Here is a 19,640-nt window from a genome sequence, read left to right as displayed (position 1 = left end):
TTAAAAGATGTTTTAAAAATTAGATTTTGATATAATTTTTTAAAATATGATTAAAAAATAAAATAATTTTACTTTTAAAATTAGATAATTTTACGTTAAATAATTTTTTAATGAGTTTTTTTTTATCAATGATCAAGAATACTCTTGAAAAATAAAAAAATTTAAAGATTGAACTTTTATTTTGTTTTTTGTATGTATTCTCTATACAGTTTAGTTTTATCACGTTTTGTAACATTTAAGGATGTTTTTGTTTTGATCAAAAGTAAATGTCATTCAAACAAAAAAAAAGTGAAAATGATTTTTTTAATGTTTTTAAAAATTAAGTGTGATTTTAGTAGTCTATCCTAAAATAAAATTATTGCGGAATTTTGGGAAGAAGGAAGCAATGATTAATGAATATAGCTTGGAAATAGGGTAGGGAGGGTGCGCGTCAGGGTATGGAGCTGTATGGACAGAATATTCAGTTATTTGAAAGAGAGGGGGGAAGAGGCAAGTGACCAAGCAAAGCAATAGGAAGGCAAAAATGAGCGGCAAAAAATGAGTCCCACTTGGACATAAGCCTGAAATTGAGTCCCACTTTGTCCTCATTCAAAAGATCTGAATCAAACCAAAGCCAGCCAGAGCGCAAAATATTCAACACCATGACCAGCAGGATACTACTACTACTAAAATCCAAATCACAAAACCCCTTCCCTTCTCACATTCCACACTCCCCCCCTCTTGCGTTTCCGTCTCTCCTAACCCAACCAAACCCAACCCAATAAGCCACGTCTCAACTCTCAAGCGTGTAGAATGACGAGGAAGGAGAACAAGAAGCCACCTCCGTCACCTTCGTCGTCGTCCTCCTCAACAAGTGGCGGAGGAGGAACTGCCATGAGAGTGATAGTCCCTCTTCAAGGAGTTGTTCAAGGCAGAGGGGGCCTCTTCTTGGGCTCTGTAATCCCCTGTGCACTCTACTACCTATTTCGGCTCTACGTCAAAACACGAACACAACACCGTTTTAACTCTCCTCCTACTTCGCCTCACTCCAATTCAACTCCCTCACCCTCTCACAACAACCTTCCAGAACTTTCCGTCCACCCGCGCTCACTCTCCCGAACTCATCTTTCCTCTCCCACACCTTCCGCTTTCCTTTCCGGTCGGGCCGCTTCACTTGCTGCCGACTCGCCTTACTACACCGGTTTATACAAAGCCGCGGAGAATCCTTACCATGACGTTGATAATCCCGAGGGTGTAATTCATCTCGCCGTTGGAGATAACAAGGTCAGTTTCTTTTTCATTTTTTTGGCGTTCTCACTGTTTGTGTTTTTGTTTTTTTTTGTTACACGACCAATCATATATATATATATATATTAATAAATCTAATTTAGTTTAATTTGTGTGTATAGATTTGTGTGGACTTGGTGGAAGATTGGATGGAGAAGAATTTAAGTGGCGCTGTATTGGAGGAAGGAGGAGATTTTACGGGGATTGGAATTACCGGGATTTCTGGATGCCAACCGTTTGATGGAGTCATGAAGTTGAAAGTGGTAATTAATTCGACCATTTCTCTGCTTATTTCTCGTTGAAAATGAACTAAATTGATTGTATGTTGACTTGATTATTTTGAGAAAGTATAGGGAGCCAATGTCCTAAGCGTACAATGTGTACAATGAAGGTTTAAAAAGTATTAGAGATATTATTATTAGTGTTACATTGTCCTGTCAGGTTACGTTTTTGGGATGAGTGGTTTCAGGACATGGTATAAGAGTTCTAGATCCGGAAGGTCAGGAGTTCGAACCTTGGTGAATCCAAAATTAGCTTTTTATAACATGAGATGGTTATTCTGCATAGTATAGGTAATGTCCATTGTACATATTGTACACTTAGGACATTGGCTCCCTAGCACTAGATTATTTTTATGTTTGTTTGATTATTATTGTAACATTGCAACTAAAGTGATTAGAAGTTTAATAAGTGAAATTGAGAATGAGAGCGCCAACGTTTATCTTTAACGAAAACAGTATTGCTACACCAAATAATTCTAACACTTGTTCACTTGGATAAAAATACAGTTGCTATTTATTAATTATTTGTTTAGAATATCTTTTAATTAAAAAAATACAAAGAGAACGTGTACTGGTAGTTAACAAATTAGTTCATTGCTTTCTTACACGAGGTGTTGTTAAGGATTTTGTTTTTCGTGGTTAAGTCAAGTGTTCTTACCTGTTACCTCTTAGACATCATATATTTTTTGTCTTGAGTAGTGATCATATCAAAGAGATCAGCTCAAATGAAATACATTCTAGTGTGTGATAGTATATTTTATAGATTATTTTTTCTTTGCTTTCAAGCAAAAGTGGACTATGAGTTAATTTCATTGCTTTTCGCTAGTCTTACCTTTCTGCTGTCTTGTTTTGTTTTTTCCATTTCTTTGGGAATGGTCTAAAAAGTCCCTTAGTATTGAGGCCTTGAGGGGACAAAACTTTAGAAGCAAAAATAATACTAAATGAATACTTTCGAAATTAGACTAATTGGCTGACTCAGAATTATTCATTTATTTAAAGAAGTTGAGTTTGCTAGCTAGGAAAACAAATCTAAAGTTGCAGAGAAAGATCTAATTTAATTTCAACAATAACACTTTTGCTGGTCTAGGAGCACATACCTTATTAATAAGCTAATATGACAATCACCGTCACATGGAGATGCTAATAGAATCACATAATTAGTGGTTGGGTATATTTCTTGTAAACTAAATGCCGTCTACAGAGACATCTCACTTTGCAAGTAAGTTCCTTTAACAAATTATTACATAAAGAATGCTTGCCTTTGCTTTTAATACTGTAAGATAGATCTAAGTTAAAGAAGAAAGAAATAATAAATTTTGGCAAACACAATGAAAGAAAGAAGCCAAAGGAAAAGAAAGACCATAATGGCATCGGTGATCAACAAATCTGAAATCCTGATTAAATCAGGTTACCCTTGTTTCATGGATTGCGGGCCCTTCAATGCAAGGCCTTGTTGGAATCAAGAAGGCATGGATCGCTTTAGGTACAGTACAGGCAGAGGCATCAATGCAGAGGCGTTTACATCGAAATATAGGAAAGAAAGGGATAAGAACGATGATAAGTAATGTTGATTCATGGCAAGGACTATGGCTCTAAACGGGGTTTATAAAGAAGAAATAATATAGGTCTTGGAGGAAGAAATAATAATTCACATTGATATCTCTCATTGTATCAATACTTGGATTCTCTTTTAATAATTATAAATAGGCATAGTTTTTTATTGTGGATGGCGGCGCCGTAAGCCAAAAATCCGCCGCTAAAATTATAGCGGATAGCCTTATGAAAAATAGCGGAAATAACGGATTACTTAAAAAATACATATACAAAAAAATTATAAATATAATAAGCTATAAAATCTTTTTAAATATCCAATTAATATAGTAAATATAGTAGTAAATTTAGCAAATAAACATAACATCAAATTTAAATCATAACTTAAAAGTCATAAAAAAATTATGAAACAAAAGACATACACATAAAAATTATAAATTATCTAAATTTTAACTCTCATCAACTTCATCCAAATTAATACCATTATTATCTAGAAGTGGACATGGTAAACTAAATAGAAAAAAAATTAGAAGAGAGATTTAATACTGATTATTGATAACATCTATAAAGGAGGGACAGCAGGGAAGAGAGAAAAGAAAAAACTAGGACTAGAGAAGTTGAAACAAGATGTACGAACCAGAGAGGAACCGTGGTCAGCAGTGGCAGCAAGGAGTGGCTGTGGTGATGAGCAGCAGTGATGATGCGACGAGCGGCAGCGGCAACGAGCGGCGCGACAGATGGCGGCGACAAGCGGCAGTGATGGGTGGCGCAGAGAGGGAGAGAAGTCTTTGTGAAGATGAGGCAGAGGAGGGAGCTTTTGAATAAGAGGCTTATTATTAGGGTTAGTGGGTTAGAGGGATCACTTAAGTTTCCTAAATTAGCCAAAACACCCTCAGATTTTTTTTAAAAATCCGAAAAACCCAGCGATTTCCGCCATTTACATTGCGTTCCGCCATGGCGCCACCGCAATTGCGGTCGCCATTTCGCCTGCCATGAAAACGACGCTGCAGCGACCACTATATGGCGGCAAGGTCAAAACCCGCCACGCCATAACCGCAATCTCAAAACACTGTAAATAGGTTGATGCAGTATGTTACAAATGCCATTTTTAACCACTATATGGAACTCCATGAAAAAAAAAAAGGGGGAGCAATCCTGAGTCCATCCATGTTGAACTGTGGTTCATGAATACATAATTAAACATATGATACATCTTCAAATGTAAATGGGAAGGCAAATACATGTGAAAATAGAGACCGAACAAATGATTGTAAACTTCCCAAACGAAGATACTTTATCTACTTTGTTTGCAACAAGCATCTTAATACAATTTTGATTTGACGAATAAATGTCTATTTCTTTAGCCTATCTTTGATTAAACCTTTTGATGTTTTCTTTAAAATGGTAGTCAGCTTGTAGCTCTTTCTCCCATTGATGCTGATAGCATATTTATTCATTTTCTCGTACTTGTATCTTTTTTTTTCTTGGAATGTTTGTGCATAATTCTTCATTCCTGCAGGCTGTGGCAAGTTTCATGTCCCAAGCTGTCGATAATTCAGTATTCTTCAACCCCTCACAGATGGTATTAACTTCTGGTGTTGACCCTGCAATCGAGATTCTTAGCTTCTGCTTAGCAGATTATGGAAATGCATTTCTAGTTCCCACTCCTCATAGCCCTAGGTAACAATAATTTTTGCTTCATTAACTTAATTCCTGTTCTTTTGCTTTTTTTTTTCAATAACCTTAAGTTCCCACTTCATTACCTATTTTTTTACCCTAGAAATAAGTATTTCATTCTTGACACATTATGCAGCTTTGATGGGGCTGCAAAATGGCGAACTGGTGTGGAGATAGTACCTGTTCCCTGCCGCAGTGCTGATAACTTCAACTTAAATATAGCTGCACTTGACCAAGCCTTCAATCAGGCAAAGAAACGAGGTCAAAAAGTTCGTGGAATCATAATAACAAATCCCTCAAATCCTGTTGGCAATCTATTAAGTCATGAAACGCTACGCAGTCTACTGGACTTTGCTAGAGAGAAGAACATCCACATAATCTCTAATGAAATATATGCTGGGTCTACGTATGGAAAAGAGGAGTTTGTGAGCATGGCTGAAATCTTGGAAGTAGAAGATCATGACAGAGAAAGAGTCCATATAGTGTATGGCTTATCAGATGACATATCTGTTCCAAGTTATAAAGCATGTGTTATCTACTCCTGTAACAAGAATGTCCTAGCTGCTGCAAAAAAACTGGCAAGGTTATCTTCAATATCTGCTCCAACCCAACAATTGCTTACCTCCATGCTCTCAGATGCAAGATTTATGCAAAATTTCATTGAGATTAACAGATTAAGGCTTCAGAAAATGTGCCATGCATTTGTGGCAAGACTGAAGCAGTTAGGGATTGAGTGTGCTAGGAGTGACGGGGGATTTCACTGCTGGGCTGACATGAGTGCGTTGATGCGCTCTTACAGTGAAAAAGGGGAGCTTGAGCTCTGGGATAGACTTTTGAATGTAGCTAAGATCAATGTTACCCCTGGAACCTCATGCCACTGCATTGAACCTGGATGGTTTGGTTTTTGTTTTACCTTGTTGTCTGAAAAGGATATTCCTGTAGTTGTGGAACGGTTACAGAGAATTTCTGAAGCGACAAAATGACATCGTTGATATTGGTATCAATTATTACTTCTACAACTTTAGTTGGTTTAGAGATTCTTTATTCTTTTGGAGAAACTCATTTGATAGATTTGAACACATTCCTGTAAGGAATTATCATTGGTGAAGGAGTAGTTGAATGAAAGGATGCCTTACAATATCATGGAGTTGCTTCAAAATGATAGGTTGAGGCTCGTATATCAGATGTCTTCAAATCAAGTAGTTTTCTTAGATTTGTGCAGTTATACATGGTTATTAGAGTTAGGAAGAATCTTTTTAAGTGGTTTGCTTGTCTCATACTCATTGAAGAAATTCTTGTGAGCTGATATCATAGCAAAGCTGAAAGTGAATCATGTTGGGCCCAAGAACGCCCACACCCTTCTTCCTCCTCCTCAAAGTTCTATCTAGTTGAATCCATGCATTATGATGCATTGATTTACCAAAGATGTGTCTCCTTTGGTTATTTTCTTTAAAGGAGAAAATAAAATGAAAAGACTAGAAACGTTCAACGCAGACAATAGCATGAGTCACATGGTTCACCTACATTAAAGTTTGAACAAATCATAGGCACTTTGTCTGTTCTGAAAACAAGTGCTAAAATGGAATATCTTTTATAATTTTATTGAAAATTATAAAACGAGATTGGTAACACAAAATTAACACAAAAGAGTGCCTTTTCTTAAAGACTTCAGTTTCTCCTTTGGAATGTTAATTGACATCCTAAGCCCCCATGTGAGAATAATCAATCAATTCCAATCTCCTGTTTTTGCACTACAGAAGAATATATAAATCAGTATTTAATTAATTCTGCTTTCACAAATAAGTTCTTTGTTGTCACTCATTATGTTTCTTTATTGTTTGAATAGAGACAAAATAGAAAAAGAAAAGGAGAGAAGAGAAAACAATCACTTTAGAAAATGACACATTTATCTTTAGTATATAATAAAGTTTAAGAATTTATTTATTTATTTTTTAATTTCATTTTATAAATATCTTAAATTTATACATTCATTTAAATTATATATTTAATAATCATAATATTTGAAGTACGACACAAAACATATTCTCCCTAGTTGCAGTTATGTCATAAATGTAAACTAAATTTTTTCCGACACAAAGCCAATATTTTAGTTACAGGCATAACTAAAATTAAAAATAAAGATAGCAAAAAAAAAAAAAAATCCTTACCTTATATTATTATTGGCACTAAAGATGTTTATGGCCATTGATAAACCATTATTTTATGGTTTATCTTGTGCTAAATTGAGTGGATTTTATCAATCATTCATACACTTATTCATACTATTTACATGGTTTTACATTCTCCTTCCTGATTTTGTGCTATGATTAAAAACATACTTCTTTAGCCTTATATTTGTTAATATTAATCCTCTCTCATTACCATTAGATGCCTTGATATGTGTGTTAAGTGATTTTAGAGTTTACAGGGCAGGAATGGCTCAGAGGATGGAAAGAAAGCATACAAAAGTGGAAGGAATACAAGAAGTTGAAGAAATTGCTAAGCTGTCCAGCCTGACCTCTTCGCACTCAAATAGTCATAACTTGAGATACAGAGGTCCAAATGAGATGGTTCCAGTTGCGTTGGAAAGCTAACATCCGAGGCTTCGCAACGATATATAATTTGCCATAGCTTCCCCGAAGCCAGGTGACGCAAAAGCGTGGATCACGTGGACGCGTGACCTGGCAGAAACGCAATCCACGCAAACGCGTGGACGACGCCTCCGCGTCACTTTGCCGCGACCTGAATATAACAGAAATTGCCCTGGGCTGTTTCTAACCCAGTTTTCAGCCCAGAAAACACAGATTAGAGGCTATAAAGTGGGGGAATGCATCCATTCATGAGGGAGCCTTCAATTATTTACTTTTCATAGTTTAGATGTAGTTTTTAGAGAGAGAGAGAGAGAGAGGTTCTCTCCTCTCTCTTAGGTTTTAGGACTAGGACTCCTCTTAAAGGATTTAGGATTTCAACTCTTCATCAGGTTCAATATTCCTTTTACTTTATATTTCTCTTTTACTTTCAGATGCTTTAATACTCTCATTTAATTACTTATGTTGCCAAATTGGCTTATGAACTCTTTATGTTTAAATTGATTTTCTCTTATTAATGCAATTGAGGTATTTCAGATTTAAAGATTCTTATTTAGTTTTTTATGTTATTGGCTTTAATTGATTAACTGGAAGCTCTTGAGTTATCAACTATCGTGATTGGTTGTTATGTCGGCTAAATTGACTGGTATTCCACTAACTCTAGTCTTTCCTTAGGAGTTGGCTAGGACTTGGGAGTCTAACTAATTAGTTCACTCGTCCGCTTAAGCAAGTGTCGGGGGTTCGAATCCCACCTTGTGCATGCAGCAACCTATTGGCCAGCGGTATCCGCGACGGATTAGTCCTTGACCTGGCGGGTTGGGGGATACCGAGGGAAACTAAAAAAAACTAAGTGGGATTAACTTCCATTCTCATAGGAGTAACTAGGATAGGACTTCCGAATTTTCATACCTTGCCAAGAGTTTATTTTATAGTTATTTATTTATTTTTCTTGTCATTTAAATTACTTGTTCCTTACTTTCAAACCTCCCCAATTTACAAAACTCATAACCAATAATAAGAACATACTTCCCTGCAGTTCCTTGAGAAGACGACCCGAGGTTTAAATACTTTGGTTATCAATTTTAAAAGGGGTTTGTTACTTGTGATAACCAAAACTTTTGTAAGAAAGGTTGATTGCTCGAGGGGATACATTTTCCTCCACACAATTATTAGGAGCAACTAAGGGTGGAACATCAAGAGCACTCCATCATCCTTCATGAAATTAGAAAAGATCAAAGAGCAATGAGGGAGGAGCAACAAAGACAAGGAAGATACATAGAAGAGCTCAAGGACATCATTGGTTCCTCAAGAAGGAAACGCCACCATCACTAAGGTGGACTCATTCCTTGTTCTTAAATTTTCTGTTTTTTGTTTTCTTATATTAAATGTTTATCTATGATTGTGTCTTTATTACATGATCATTAGTGTCTAAGTGTCTATGCCTTAAAGTAGTGAATATGAATCCATCACCTCTCTTAAATGAAAACTGTTTTAAAAACAAAAGAACAAGAAGTACATGGTTTCGAATTCATCCTTGAAACTAGCTTAATTATTTTGATGTGGTGACAATACTTTTTGTTTTCTGAATGAATGCTTGAACAGTGTATATGTCTTTTGAAGTTGTTGTTTATGAATGTTAAATATGTTGGCTCTTGAAGAATAAGGAAAAAGGAGAAATGTTATTTGATAATCTGAAAAATCAAAAAAATAATTCTTGAAGCAAGAAAAAACAGTGAATACAAAAAAACTTGCAGAAAAAAAAAGAAAAAAGAAAAAAATAGCGAAAAAAAAAAGAGAAAGAGAAAGAAAAAGCAAGCAGAAAAAGCCAAAAGCTCTTAAAACCAAAAGGCAAGAGCAAAAAGCCAATAACCCTTAAAACCAAAAGGCAAGGGTAAATAAAAAGGATCCAAGGCTTTGAGCATCAGTGGATAGGAGGACCTAAAGGAATAAAATCCTGGCCTAAGCGGCTAAACCAAGCTGTCCCTAACCATGTGCTTGTGGCGTGAAGGTATCAAGTGAAAACTTGAGATTGAGCGGTTAAAGTCAAGGTCCAAAGCAAAAAAGAGTGTGCTTAAGAACCCTGGACACCTCTAATTGGAGACTTTAGCAAAGCTGAGTCACAATCTAAAAAGGTTCACCCAGTTATGTGTCTGTGGCATTTATGTATCCGGTGGTAATACTGGAAAAAAAGTGCTTAGGGCCACAGCCAAGACTCATAAAGTAGCTGTGTTCAAGAATCATCATATTGAACTAGGAGAATCAATAACACTATCTGAACTCTGAGTTCCTATAGATGCCAATCATTCTGAACCTCAATGGATAAAGTGAGATGCCAAAACTATTCAAGAGGCAAAAAGCTACAAGTCCCGCTCATCTGATTGGGGCTATGTTTCATTGATATTTTGAAATTTATAGTATATTCTCTTCTTTTTATCCTATTTGATTTTCAGTTGCTTGGGGACAAGCAACAATTTAAGTTTGGTGTTGTGATGAGCGGATAATTTATACGCTTTTTGGCATTATTTTTAGTATGTTTTTAGTAGGATCTAGTTACTTTTATGGATGTTTTTATTAGTTTTTATGTTAAATTCATAATTCTGGAATTTACTATGAGTTTGTGTGTTTTTCTGTGATTTCAGGTATTTTCTGGCTGAAATTGAGGGACTTGAGCAAAAATCAGATTCAGAGGTTGAAGAAGGACTGCTGATGCTGTTGGATTCTGACCTCCCTGCACTCAAAGTGGATTTTCTGGAGCTACAGAACTCCAAATGGCGCGCTCTCAATGGCGTTGGAAAGTAGACATCTAGGGCTTTCCAGAAATATATAATAGTCCATACTTTTTCCGGGTTTAGATGACGCAAAAGGGCGTTGAACGCCAGTTCTACGCTGCAGTCTGGAGTTAAACGCCAGAAACACGTCACGAACCAGAGTTGAACGCCAAAAACACGTTACAACTTGGCGTTCAACTCCAAAAGAAGCCTCTGCATGTGTAAACTTCAAGCTCAGCCCAAGCACCCACCAAGTGGGCCCCGGAAGTGGATTTATGCATCAATTACTTACTTCTGTAAACCCTAGTAACTAGTTTAGTATAAATAGGACTTTTTACTATTGTATTAGACATCTTGGGACGTCTAGTTCTTAGATCATGGGGGCTGGCCATTCGGCCATGCCTGAACCTTTCACTTATGTATTTTTCAACGGTAGAGTTTCTGCACTCCATAGATTAAGGTGTGGAGCTTTGCTGTTCCTCATGATTTAATGCAAAGTGCTATTGTTTTATATTCAATTCAACTTATTCCGCTTCTAAGATATCCATTCCACCCAAGAACATGATGAATGTGATGATTATGTGACGCTCATCATCATTCTCACTTATGAACGCGTGCCTGACAAACACTTCCGTTCTACATGCAAACAAGCTAGAATGAGTATCTCTTAGATATCTAATACAGAGGACCGAGTCCGAGATATTAGAATCTTCGTGGTATAAGTTAGAACCCATGGATGGCCATTCCTGAGATCCAAAAAGTCTAAACCTTGTCTATGGTATTCCGAGTAGGATCTGGGAAGGGATGGCTGTGACGAACTTCAAACTCGCGAGTGCTGGGCGTAGTGATGACAGACGCAAAAGGAGGGTGAATCCTATTCCAGTATGATCGAAAACCTCCAGATGTTTAGCCGTGCCGTGACAGAGCATTTGGACCTTTTTCACAGAGAGGATGGGATGTAGCCATTGACAACGGTGATGCCTTACAGAAAGCTTGCCATGGAAAGGAGTAGGAATGATTGGATGAAGACAGCAGGAAAGCAGAGGTTCAGAGGAACGAAAGCATCTCTATACGCTTATCTGAAATTCTCACCAATGAATTACATAAGTATTTCTATCTTTATTTTCTGTTTATTTATTATTATTATTCGAAAACTCCATAACCATTTGATATCCACCTGACTGAGATTTACAAGATGACCATAGCTTGCTTCATACCAACAATCTCCGTGGGATCGACCCTTACTCACATAAGGTTTTATTAATTGGACGACCCAGTGCACTTGCTGGTTAGTTGTATCGAAGTTGTGACAAATTATGAATTAAGATTAGAGCACCAAGTTTTTGGAGCCATTACCAGGGATCACAATTTCGTGCACCGAAACACTTCTTCCAATTCTTCACTCATAGTATGCCTTGGAGGTAGTGCACTATTCTCCTCAACACCAACTTCAAATTCTATGGAAGAAGGCTCTTCAACTTGAGATTCCTCTTTGCACTCAACATCTCCTAAATTTCCAACCATTCCTTCCTTTGGTTCCATTATCTCTACCTCCTCCTCTTGTTGCACTTCTTGCTTTAACTCCTCTTCTTCACCTTGAGGCTTCAAGTTCACTCCCTTACTAAGCTCTTTGGTTGCTTCTCCACATTCAACAATGGCAGTGCCTTGATCGTATAGGCTTAGGCGGGATAAGACAATGTTGCTAACGGCTTCTGCCACGGTAGCAATCTTGGCTTGTAGCTAGTGCAGTATTTGTAACCCACTAACTTACCGGAAAGTGCACCGGGTCGTACCAAGTAATACCTTACGTGAGTAAGGGTCGATCCCACGAGGATTGATGGATTAAGCAATAATAGTGTTTGATAGGATTAGTTAGACAAACAGAAAATTGTGTTGAGATGCAATATAAAAGACATTAAACAATATAAAGAATATTAAAGAAAGGCAAGTAAATACTTTGGGAAGAAAATATGGAGAAGATAGTTAAGGCTTCAGAGTTATCTATTTTTCTGGAATTATTTTTCTTACTAACTATTTTAATCATGTAGGATTTAATTTATGGCAAACTATATGTGACTAGACCCTAATTCTTTAGACCTTCCTAGTCTCCTCTAAAATTCATCAACAGCCAATTCCTTGGTCAATTAATTTCAATTAGAGGGTGATGATCAAATTCCAGTTATATGCCACAAAAACTCTAATTACCTAAAAATAAAAGGATTATATGTCATGTATCCCGTTAAATCCAGATAATTAAAATTTAGGAGAATATGTTTTCAAGCTGTTGTTCAAGTAAAGAGCTTTTCCAAGTTATACAAGAACTCAAATAGAAAGAAGGTCATACTTCTGTTCCACCCAAATTCATAAAATAAAGAGCGAAAACAATTCTTAAATTATAAATTCATACATAAATTAAAATAGAAAAATCAATAAAATCAATCCATAGAAATAGACAGAGCTCCTAACCTTAACAATGGAGGATTAGTTGCTCATGGTTCAAAGTAGAAAATAAGGATTCAAGTAAAAAATGTACTGAGTTCCAATCTGATGGATCTGAATCCCCTTTTATAACTAATCCTAATAATTTAAAAATCAAATTTCTAAAATTAAAATTAAAATAATATATTTTTCTATTTAAAAATCAAATTTGAATTTAAATTCGAATTAATTAACAAGTCTTCAGCTGATGGGTGGGGACCACTTGATTTGTCCATTCTGCAGCTTCTAATCTGTGTTTTCTGGGCTGGAAACTGGGTCAAAACAGCCCAGAAATCGCCCCCAGCGTCTTTCTGCGATTTTTGCACGTTGCGCATGTCACGCGTACGCGTCGGTCACGTGCACGCGTCAATGGTCTTTTTCCGTGAGTCACGCGTACGCGTCAGTCACGCGCACGTGTTGCCATGGATACTTCCAAATCACGCGCACGCGTCAGGCACGCGTGCACGTCGCTCCTCGCTGCCATCTCCTTTGATTCTTGTGCTGCAGAAACTCCATTAAATAAATCCAGCCGAATGCTACCTAAAATAAATAGTATTGCACAAAACTCAAAATAGCATCCATAGTGGCTAAAATATAATTAATTCTTTATTAAATTCAACAATTTAGATGCAAATTCACTTGGAAACGATAGGAAAGATGCTTACACATCACAACACCAAACTTAAACTGTTGCTTGTCCTCAAGCAACCAAAACTAATATAAGCTTAGGATGTGAATTTGCATGAGAACGAGAGTTCGATTAAGCTCATGTCTCTTCTTATAGTGGGGTTTACAACTGCAATCCTGAATAGTTTTGGCATCTCACTTTATCCTTTGAAGTTCAGAATGATTGGCATCCATAGGAACTCAGAATTTAGATAGTGTTATTGATTCTCCTAGTTCAACATGTTGATTCTTGAACACAGCTACTTTATGAGTCTTGGCCGTGACCCTAAACATTTTGTTTTCCAGTATTACCACCGGATACATAAATGCCACAGACACATAACTGGGTGAACCTTTTCAGATTGTGACTCAGCTTTGCTAGAGTCCCCAGTTAGAGGTGCCCAGAGTTCTTAAGCACACTCTTTTTGCTTTGGATCACGACTTTAACCGCTCAGTCTCAAGCTTTTCACTTGACACCTTCACGCCACAAGCACATGGTTAGGGACAGCTTGATTTAGCCGCTTAGGCCAGGATTTTATTCCTTTGGGCCCTCCTATCCATTAATGCTCAAAGTCTTTGATCCTTTTTACCCTTTGCCTTTTAGTTTAAAGGGTTATTGGCTTTTTCTGCTTGCTTTTTTTTTCTTTTTCGTTATTTTATTTTATTTTTTTCACAAGCTTTGTGTTTTTCACTGCTTTTTCTTGCTTCAAGAATCAATTTTATGATTTTTCAGATTATCAATAACATTTCTCTTTTTCATCATTCTTTCAAGAGCCAACAATTTTAACATTCATAAACTTCACTATAAAAAATATGCACTATTCAAGCATTCATTCAGAATCACAGAAAATACCACCACATCTAAGTAAGTGAGACTACTCTAAAAATTAAACTCAAATTCTCATGCACTACATCTGTTCTTCTTTCTTTTTGATTTCAAGCTTAGTGGGCAATACATGAGACATCTTTCAGAATTACAGCACTTAACAGAAAAATTAAACTATAACCTATGAATCTACTAATAAAGGATCATGCAGCAAACAAAGTGAAATAGCAGAAAACCAGAACATACATAATAAAAGCCGGAGGGAATAAAAATGAAAGAAACTCAACCACCTTAGTTATCTGAGCGGTCATTTTATTCTCCAGGTTGTGCTCCTCAGTGAAGATTATTCGCCTCCCTTTTGGTGCCATCGGAATAGACAGAAAATCCTTAAGCGAAGCGTCAACACCAAACTTAAATGTTTGCTTGTCCTCAAGCAAAGAAGAACTGAAAATAAAAAGAGACAGATATTATGAGAAAAGAAAAATAAAAGGATAAAAGAACAAGAGGGAATTAGGATTGGGAGAGAGAGAAAGAAAATTAAAACTGGGCGGCGAAGGCGACGCGTATGCGTACGGCACGCGTACGCGTGAGTTGCAAATTTCCTTAATGACGCTTCAGCGTCAGGCACGCGTCCGCGTGCCTTGGGTTTTGTGCGATTCCCGCGAAGCCAGCCGCGCGCACGCGCAACTCTCTGTTCACTTTATTTTTTTTCACGCACACCCATATGACGCGTACGCGTCAGCGATGCTTGCGCGTCGCATGTGTTTTTTTTTTAGCCTGAGGTGTTCGGTTCCTGTGATAAAATAGCTGCATGATCATAAAATTAGTAAGAACTTAATAAAAATCAAATAAGTATGAAAACTACTACTAATAAAAATAAAACAAAATAAAGCTAAGAATGAAAAGGAATGATCACACCACGGTGGGTTGTCTCCCACCTAGCACTTTTAGTTAAAGTCCTTAAGTTGGACATGTGGTGAGCTCCTTGTCATGGTGGCTTGTGCTTGTACTGATCCATGAATCTCCACCAATGTTTGTTAATCCAATGGCCACTGGGATTCCAAACTAGGCGCATAACTCCTTCGTGCAAGTTGAAGCAAGTGACAAGGCCCCAATAGTGTTGATTGTGAGAATGAATTCCAGGGTCCCAAACCTTGCTTTTACACCCGTCTTCTTGTGGATCACCATTGTTCCCACCAGGTGGCAATTGATCTGAATTCTCACAGAAACATCCAAACAACCTTCTAGACCCATTCAATTGAGCTCTACACCAATCCTTGCACTTCAATTTGGAGCATGCAACCATATTGAACCTTGCTTGACAACTCTTACCACTAACCATCTTCCTCTCACTCTTAATGCCACAAAGAGCTCTAAGTTGACCATTCGTCTCCAGTAGCCCATATTCAAGTGGGAATGTAAAGGTTAAAGGTAGGAATTTTACCCACTTGAATGTTGTATTAGATGGTGATGGCTTTGGGAGAGGTATTGCAAGCTCAACTCCCTTGTGTTCTTCTTTGAATTCTTCCACTTCTTTGTAAGCTTCCTCAATTTCAACCTCTTCCACTTGGTAGATGTCTTCTAATTCAATCTCTTCTTCATTGCTTACCAAGGGCATGGGAGGTTGTGCATCTTCCTCCTTTGTGGGTGCATCTTCCTCCTTTGTTTTTGCATCTTCCTCTTCTTCCATGTGTGAGGATGGAAAGTTCTCTAGTTCACTGGAGTATGAACTCTTTTGATTGATTTCCTCACTTTCTTCTATAGGATCTTGTATTATATCTCTTGGGAAGGAATTTGCTTGCTCCTCTTTCTGTGATTTGATAATCGACTGCACATGCTTCTCTACATTTTTGACACTTGTCTTTATATCATGTAAGAATTCTTTCATGAGAAGCTCAAGATCTGATGGTATTTGAGATGAATAAGGAGGAGGTGATGGTTCTTGATAAGTATAAAAAGAGGATGGTTCTTGATATGGATAGAGAGGTGGTGGTTCTTGATATGAATATGGAGATGGTGGTTCTTGATAGTTGGAACATGGAGCATTGAAGTTTCTTTGGTTTTGACTTTGCCAACCAAAATTCGGGTAGTTCCTCCATCCACAATCATATGAATTACTACTTGGGTGGGAGTAGTAACCCATGTGATCTCTCTCCATTGTTTTTTTCTTAGCACAAAACACCAAACAGAATTAAACGCACCATGTGGTAAACAGGCGAACAAAAAAGAAAGAAAAAAATTCTAAAAATTAAAATAAAAATTTTAAAATAAAACTAATTAGAAAACACCAAATTTAATTTGAGAAATTAAGAAAAGACAAATTTAATTAAAACTAGAGCAGAGGCACCTAAAAAAATGAAATATTAAAAGAGGAATAAATAATAATAATAAAAAAACGAAAGCCTCTTTTTTTTTATTTCATGTATATATTAAAACTAAACAATAAAATAAAAGCAAAAGAAAGAAACAGGGGATGGGAGAAGGCTAACGAAAAAAATAATAAATAAAAATTAAAGTTAAAGAAACTAAAAAAACGAAACAAGGGGAAGGTGGAGTGTTAACGTAAAAAAAAAAAGAAAACAAGGAAAATTGTTAGTTTTATTTAAATTTTTTTTTCAAAAAATAATAAAACAATATTTAAAAAAAATTAATATTAAAACGCCTAATCTAAACAATCAAACAACTAATAGTTGTTAATCACAGTCAATCCCCGGCAACGGCGCCAAAAATTTGGTGCGGTATTTGTAACCCACTAACTTACCGGCAAGTGCACCGGGTCGTACCAAGTAATACCTTACGTGAGTAAGGGTTGATCCCACGAGGATTGATGGATTAAGCAACAATAGTGTTTGATAGGATTAGTTAGACAAACAGAAAATAGTGTTGAGATGCAATATAAAAGACATTAAACAATATAAAGAATATTGAAGAAAGGCAAGTAAATACTTTGGGAAGAAAATATGGAGAAGATAGTTAAGGCTTCAGAGTTACCTATTTTTCTGGAATTATTTTTCTTACTAACTATTTTAATCATGTAGGATTTAATTTATGGCAAACTATATGTGACTAGACCCTAATTCCTTAGACCTTTCTAGTTTCCTCTAAAATTCATCAACAGCCAATTCATTGGTCAATTAATTCCATTTAGAGAGTGATGATCAAATTCCAATTTATATGCCACAAAAACTCTAATTACCTAAAAATAAAAGGATTATATGTCACGTATCCCGTTAAATCCAGATAATTAAAATTTAAGAGAATATGTTTTCAAGCTGTTGTTCAGGTAAAGAGCTTTTCCAAGTTATACAAGAACTCAAATAGAAAGAGGGTCATACTTCCGTTTCACCCAAATTCATAAAATAAAGAGCGAAAACAATTCTTAAATTATAAATCCATACATAAATTAAAATAGAAAAAGCAATAAAATCAATCCATAGAAATAGACAGAGCTCCTAACCTTAACAATGGAGGATTAGTTGCTCATGGTTCAAAGTAGAAAATAACGATTCAGGTAAAAAATGTACTGAGTTCCAATCTGATGGATCTGAATCCCCTTTTATAACTAATCCTAATAATTTAAAAATCAAATTTCTAAAATTAAAATCAAAATAATATCCTTTCCTATTTAAAAATCAAATTTGAATTTAAATTCAAATTAATTAACAAGTCATCATCTGATGGGTGGGGACCACTTGATTTGTCCATTTTGCAGCTTCTAATATGTGTTTTCTGGGCTGGAAACTGGGTCAAAACAGCCTAGAAATTACCCCCAGCGTCTTTCTGCGATTTTTGCACGTTGCGCATGTCACGCGTACGCGTCGGTCACGCGCATGCGTTAATGGTCTTTTTTCGCGAGTCACACGTACGCGTCAGTCACGCGCACGCGTCGCTGAGCAAATCTTCAAATTACGCGTACGTGTCAGTCACGCGAACACGTCGCCATGGATACTTCCAAAACACGCGCACGCGTCAGGCACGCGTGCGCGTCGCTCCTCACTACCATCTCCTTTGATTCTTGTGCTGCAGAAACCCCATCAAATCCTGCCGAATGCTACCTAAAATAAACAGTATTGCACAAAACTCAAAATAGCATCCATAGTGGCTAAAATATAATTAATTATTTATTAAATTCAACAATTTAGATGCAAATTCACTAGAAAAAGATAGGAAAGATGCTCACGCATCAGTAGCTCCTTGAACTTCTTGTCCTTCTCCTCTTCTTGCATTAGGATAAGAGATCTAAGATCTCTTTGTTCTAGAATGATGGCATTGTTAAGAGGTGGTGTGGGAAGAGAGGGTTCATTGTTTGAGGGAAGGGTATTGTAGTTAGAAGGTGGTTCATCTTGGTGAAAGTCTTGAGGTGGTGTGTAGGAAAATTGTGGTTCTTGGGAGTATCGGTGTTGGGAATGTGGTGGTTCTAGGTATGGTTCATATGGTGGTTGGTATAGTGTGTATGAGTTAGGATCATATGGAGGTGAATGGTGGTAGGGGGCTTGTGAGTGAGGTTGATAACAATGTCGAGGGTTTGGATTATAATTGGGCACATCATGGGGTGGATTGTAGCCATGAGAGATTGGAGGATGTTGTTGCCATGAAGATTTACCATAAGCATGTGGCTCTTTGATAGCAAGAGATTTATACTGGTCCAGAATTTCACAAAATGATTTCGTTAATAGTATAGTCCAAACCGATAGTTGATCCTCGAATAAAATTTTAAAAGATTGGTTGTCACAAAGTTTCACTCCAATAAAAGTAAACCGAAGTATTCAAACCTCGGGTCATCTCACAAGGAATGGGCAAACATGTGCATTAACATTGGTTAGAAATCCGGGGTTAGAAGTCATGATCACAAATTTAAACTACTAAACTTATCATGCAAGGAACCTTAAAGTGCAAGAAACTAAATCAAGTAACTAAAGCAAGGAGTGAGCAAATTCAATCTAACAAGAGAGTATATAATCTATTTCTACTCTAGAATCAAGCAATTAGCTAAAACAAGAGCTAAGCAATTGAGATTTTTGGTTTTCAAGTATGAATCATAAAAGGAACTCTTGGCTAAGCATAGGAATTGGGGTCACCATCCTTGTCTACAACCATATCTTGACAATTATGAGGAACCAAACTCACTATCACTACAAGTATATATAAGTCTACCTCCAAGAGCTTTAAGTACGTAATATCTACTCCTAAGCTTGAGGTACGTCAAGTGGCTTGATCAATCTCAACCCATAAGTCTCAACCTATCTACTAATTAGATTAGTAGTGGGTTAGTGTCAATGGGTATCAACTTGACCACCAAGGATTCTCCAATCACTAATTCAATGAGACCCAATGACTCAAGGTCACCCGATTCTCATAGCCTAAGCTAAGAGTAAAGAAAACTACTCCATAATAAAAGGAAACATTTCATTAAACACATGGGATGCACTAACAAAAGACATTTTCAAAATTGCAAATAAATTGGAAATTATAAGGACCCACTAACAATTATCAATGAAGAACAACTCAAACAACACTAATAATCATGGAAAACATCAAT

General features: G+C 36.6%; 1 protein-coding gene across 1 annotated transcript; it reads left to right on the top strand.

Moving 5' to 3' along the window:
- The first annotated feature begins 417 nt into the window (after positions 1-417).
- LOC107630473 (putative aminotransferase ACS12) lies at positions 418-6,123 on the top strand. Its single transcript, XM_088501427.1, has 4 exons — positions 418-1,263; positions 1,389-1,529; positions 4,618-4,778; positions 4,912-6,123. Exons 1-4 carry the CDS (start codon positions 793-795, stop codon positions 5,756-5,758), a joined length of 1,620 nt encoding a protein of 539 aa, XP_088357553.1. The 5' UTR covers positions 418-792; the 3' UTR covers positions 5,759-6,123.
- The last annotated feature ends 13,517 nt before the right edge of the window (positions 6,124-19,640 follow it).

The sequence above is a fragment of the Arachis ipaensis genome, chromosome B1, assembly GCF_059453495.1.
Source record: "Arachis ipaensis isolate K30076 ecotype BB chromosome B1, ASM5945349v1, whole genome shotgun sequence".
Classification (NCBI taxonomy): Eukaryota; Viridiplantae; Streptophyta; class Magnoliopsida; order Fabales; family Fabaceae; genus Arachis; species Arachis ipaensis.
This window is presented reverse-complemented; position numbering and strand designations above follow the sequence as displayed.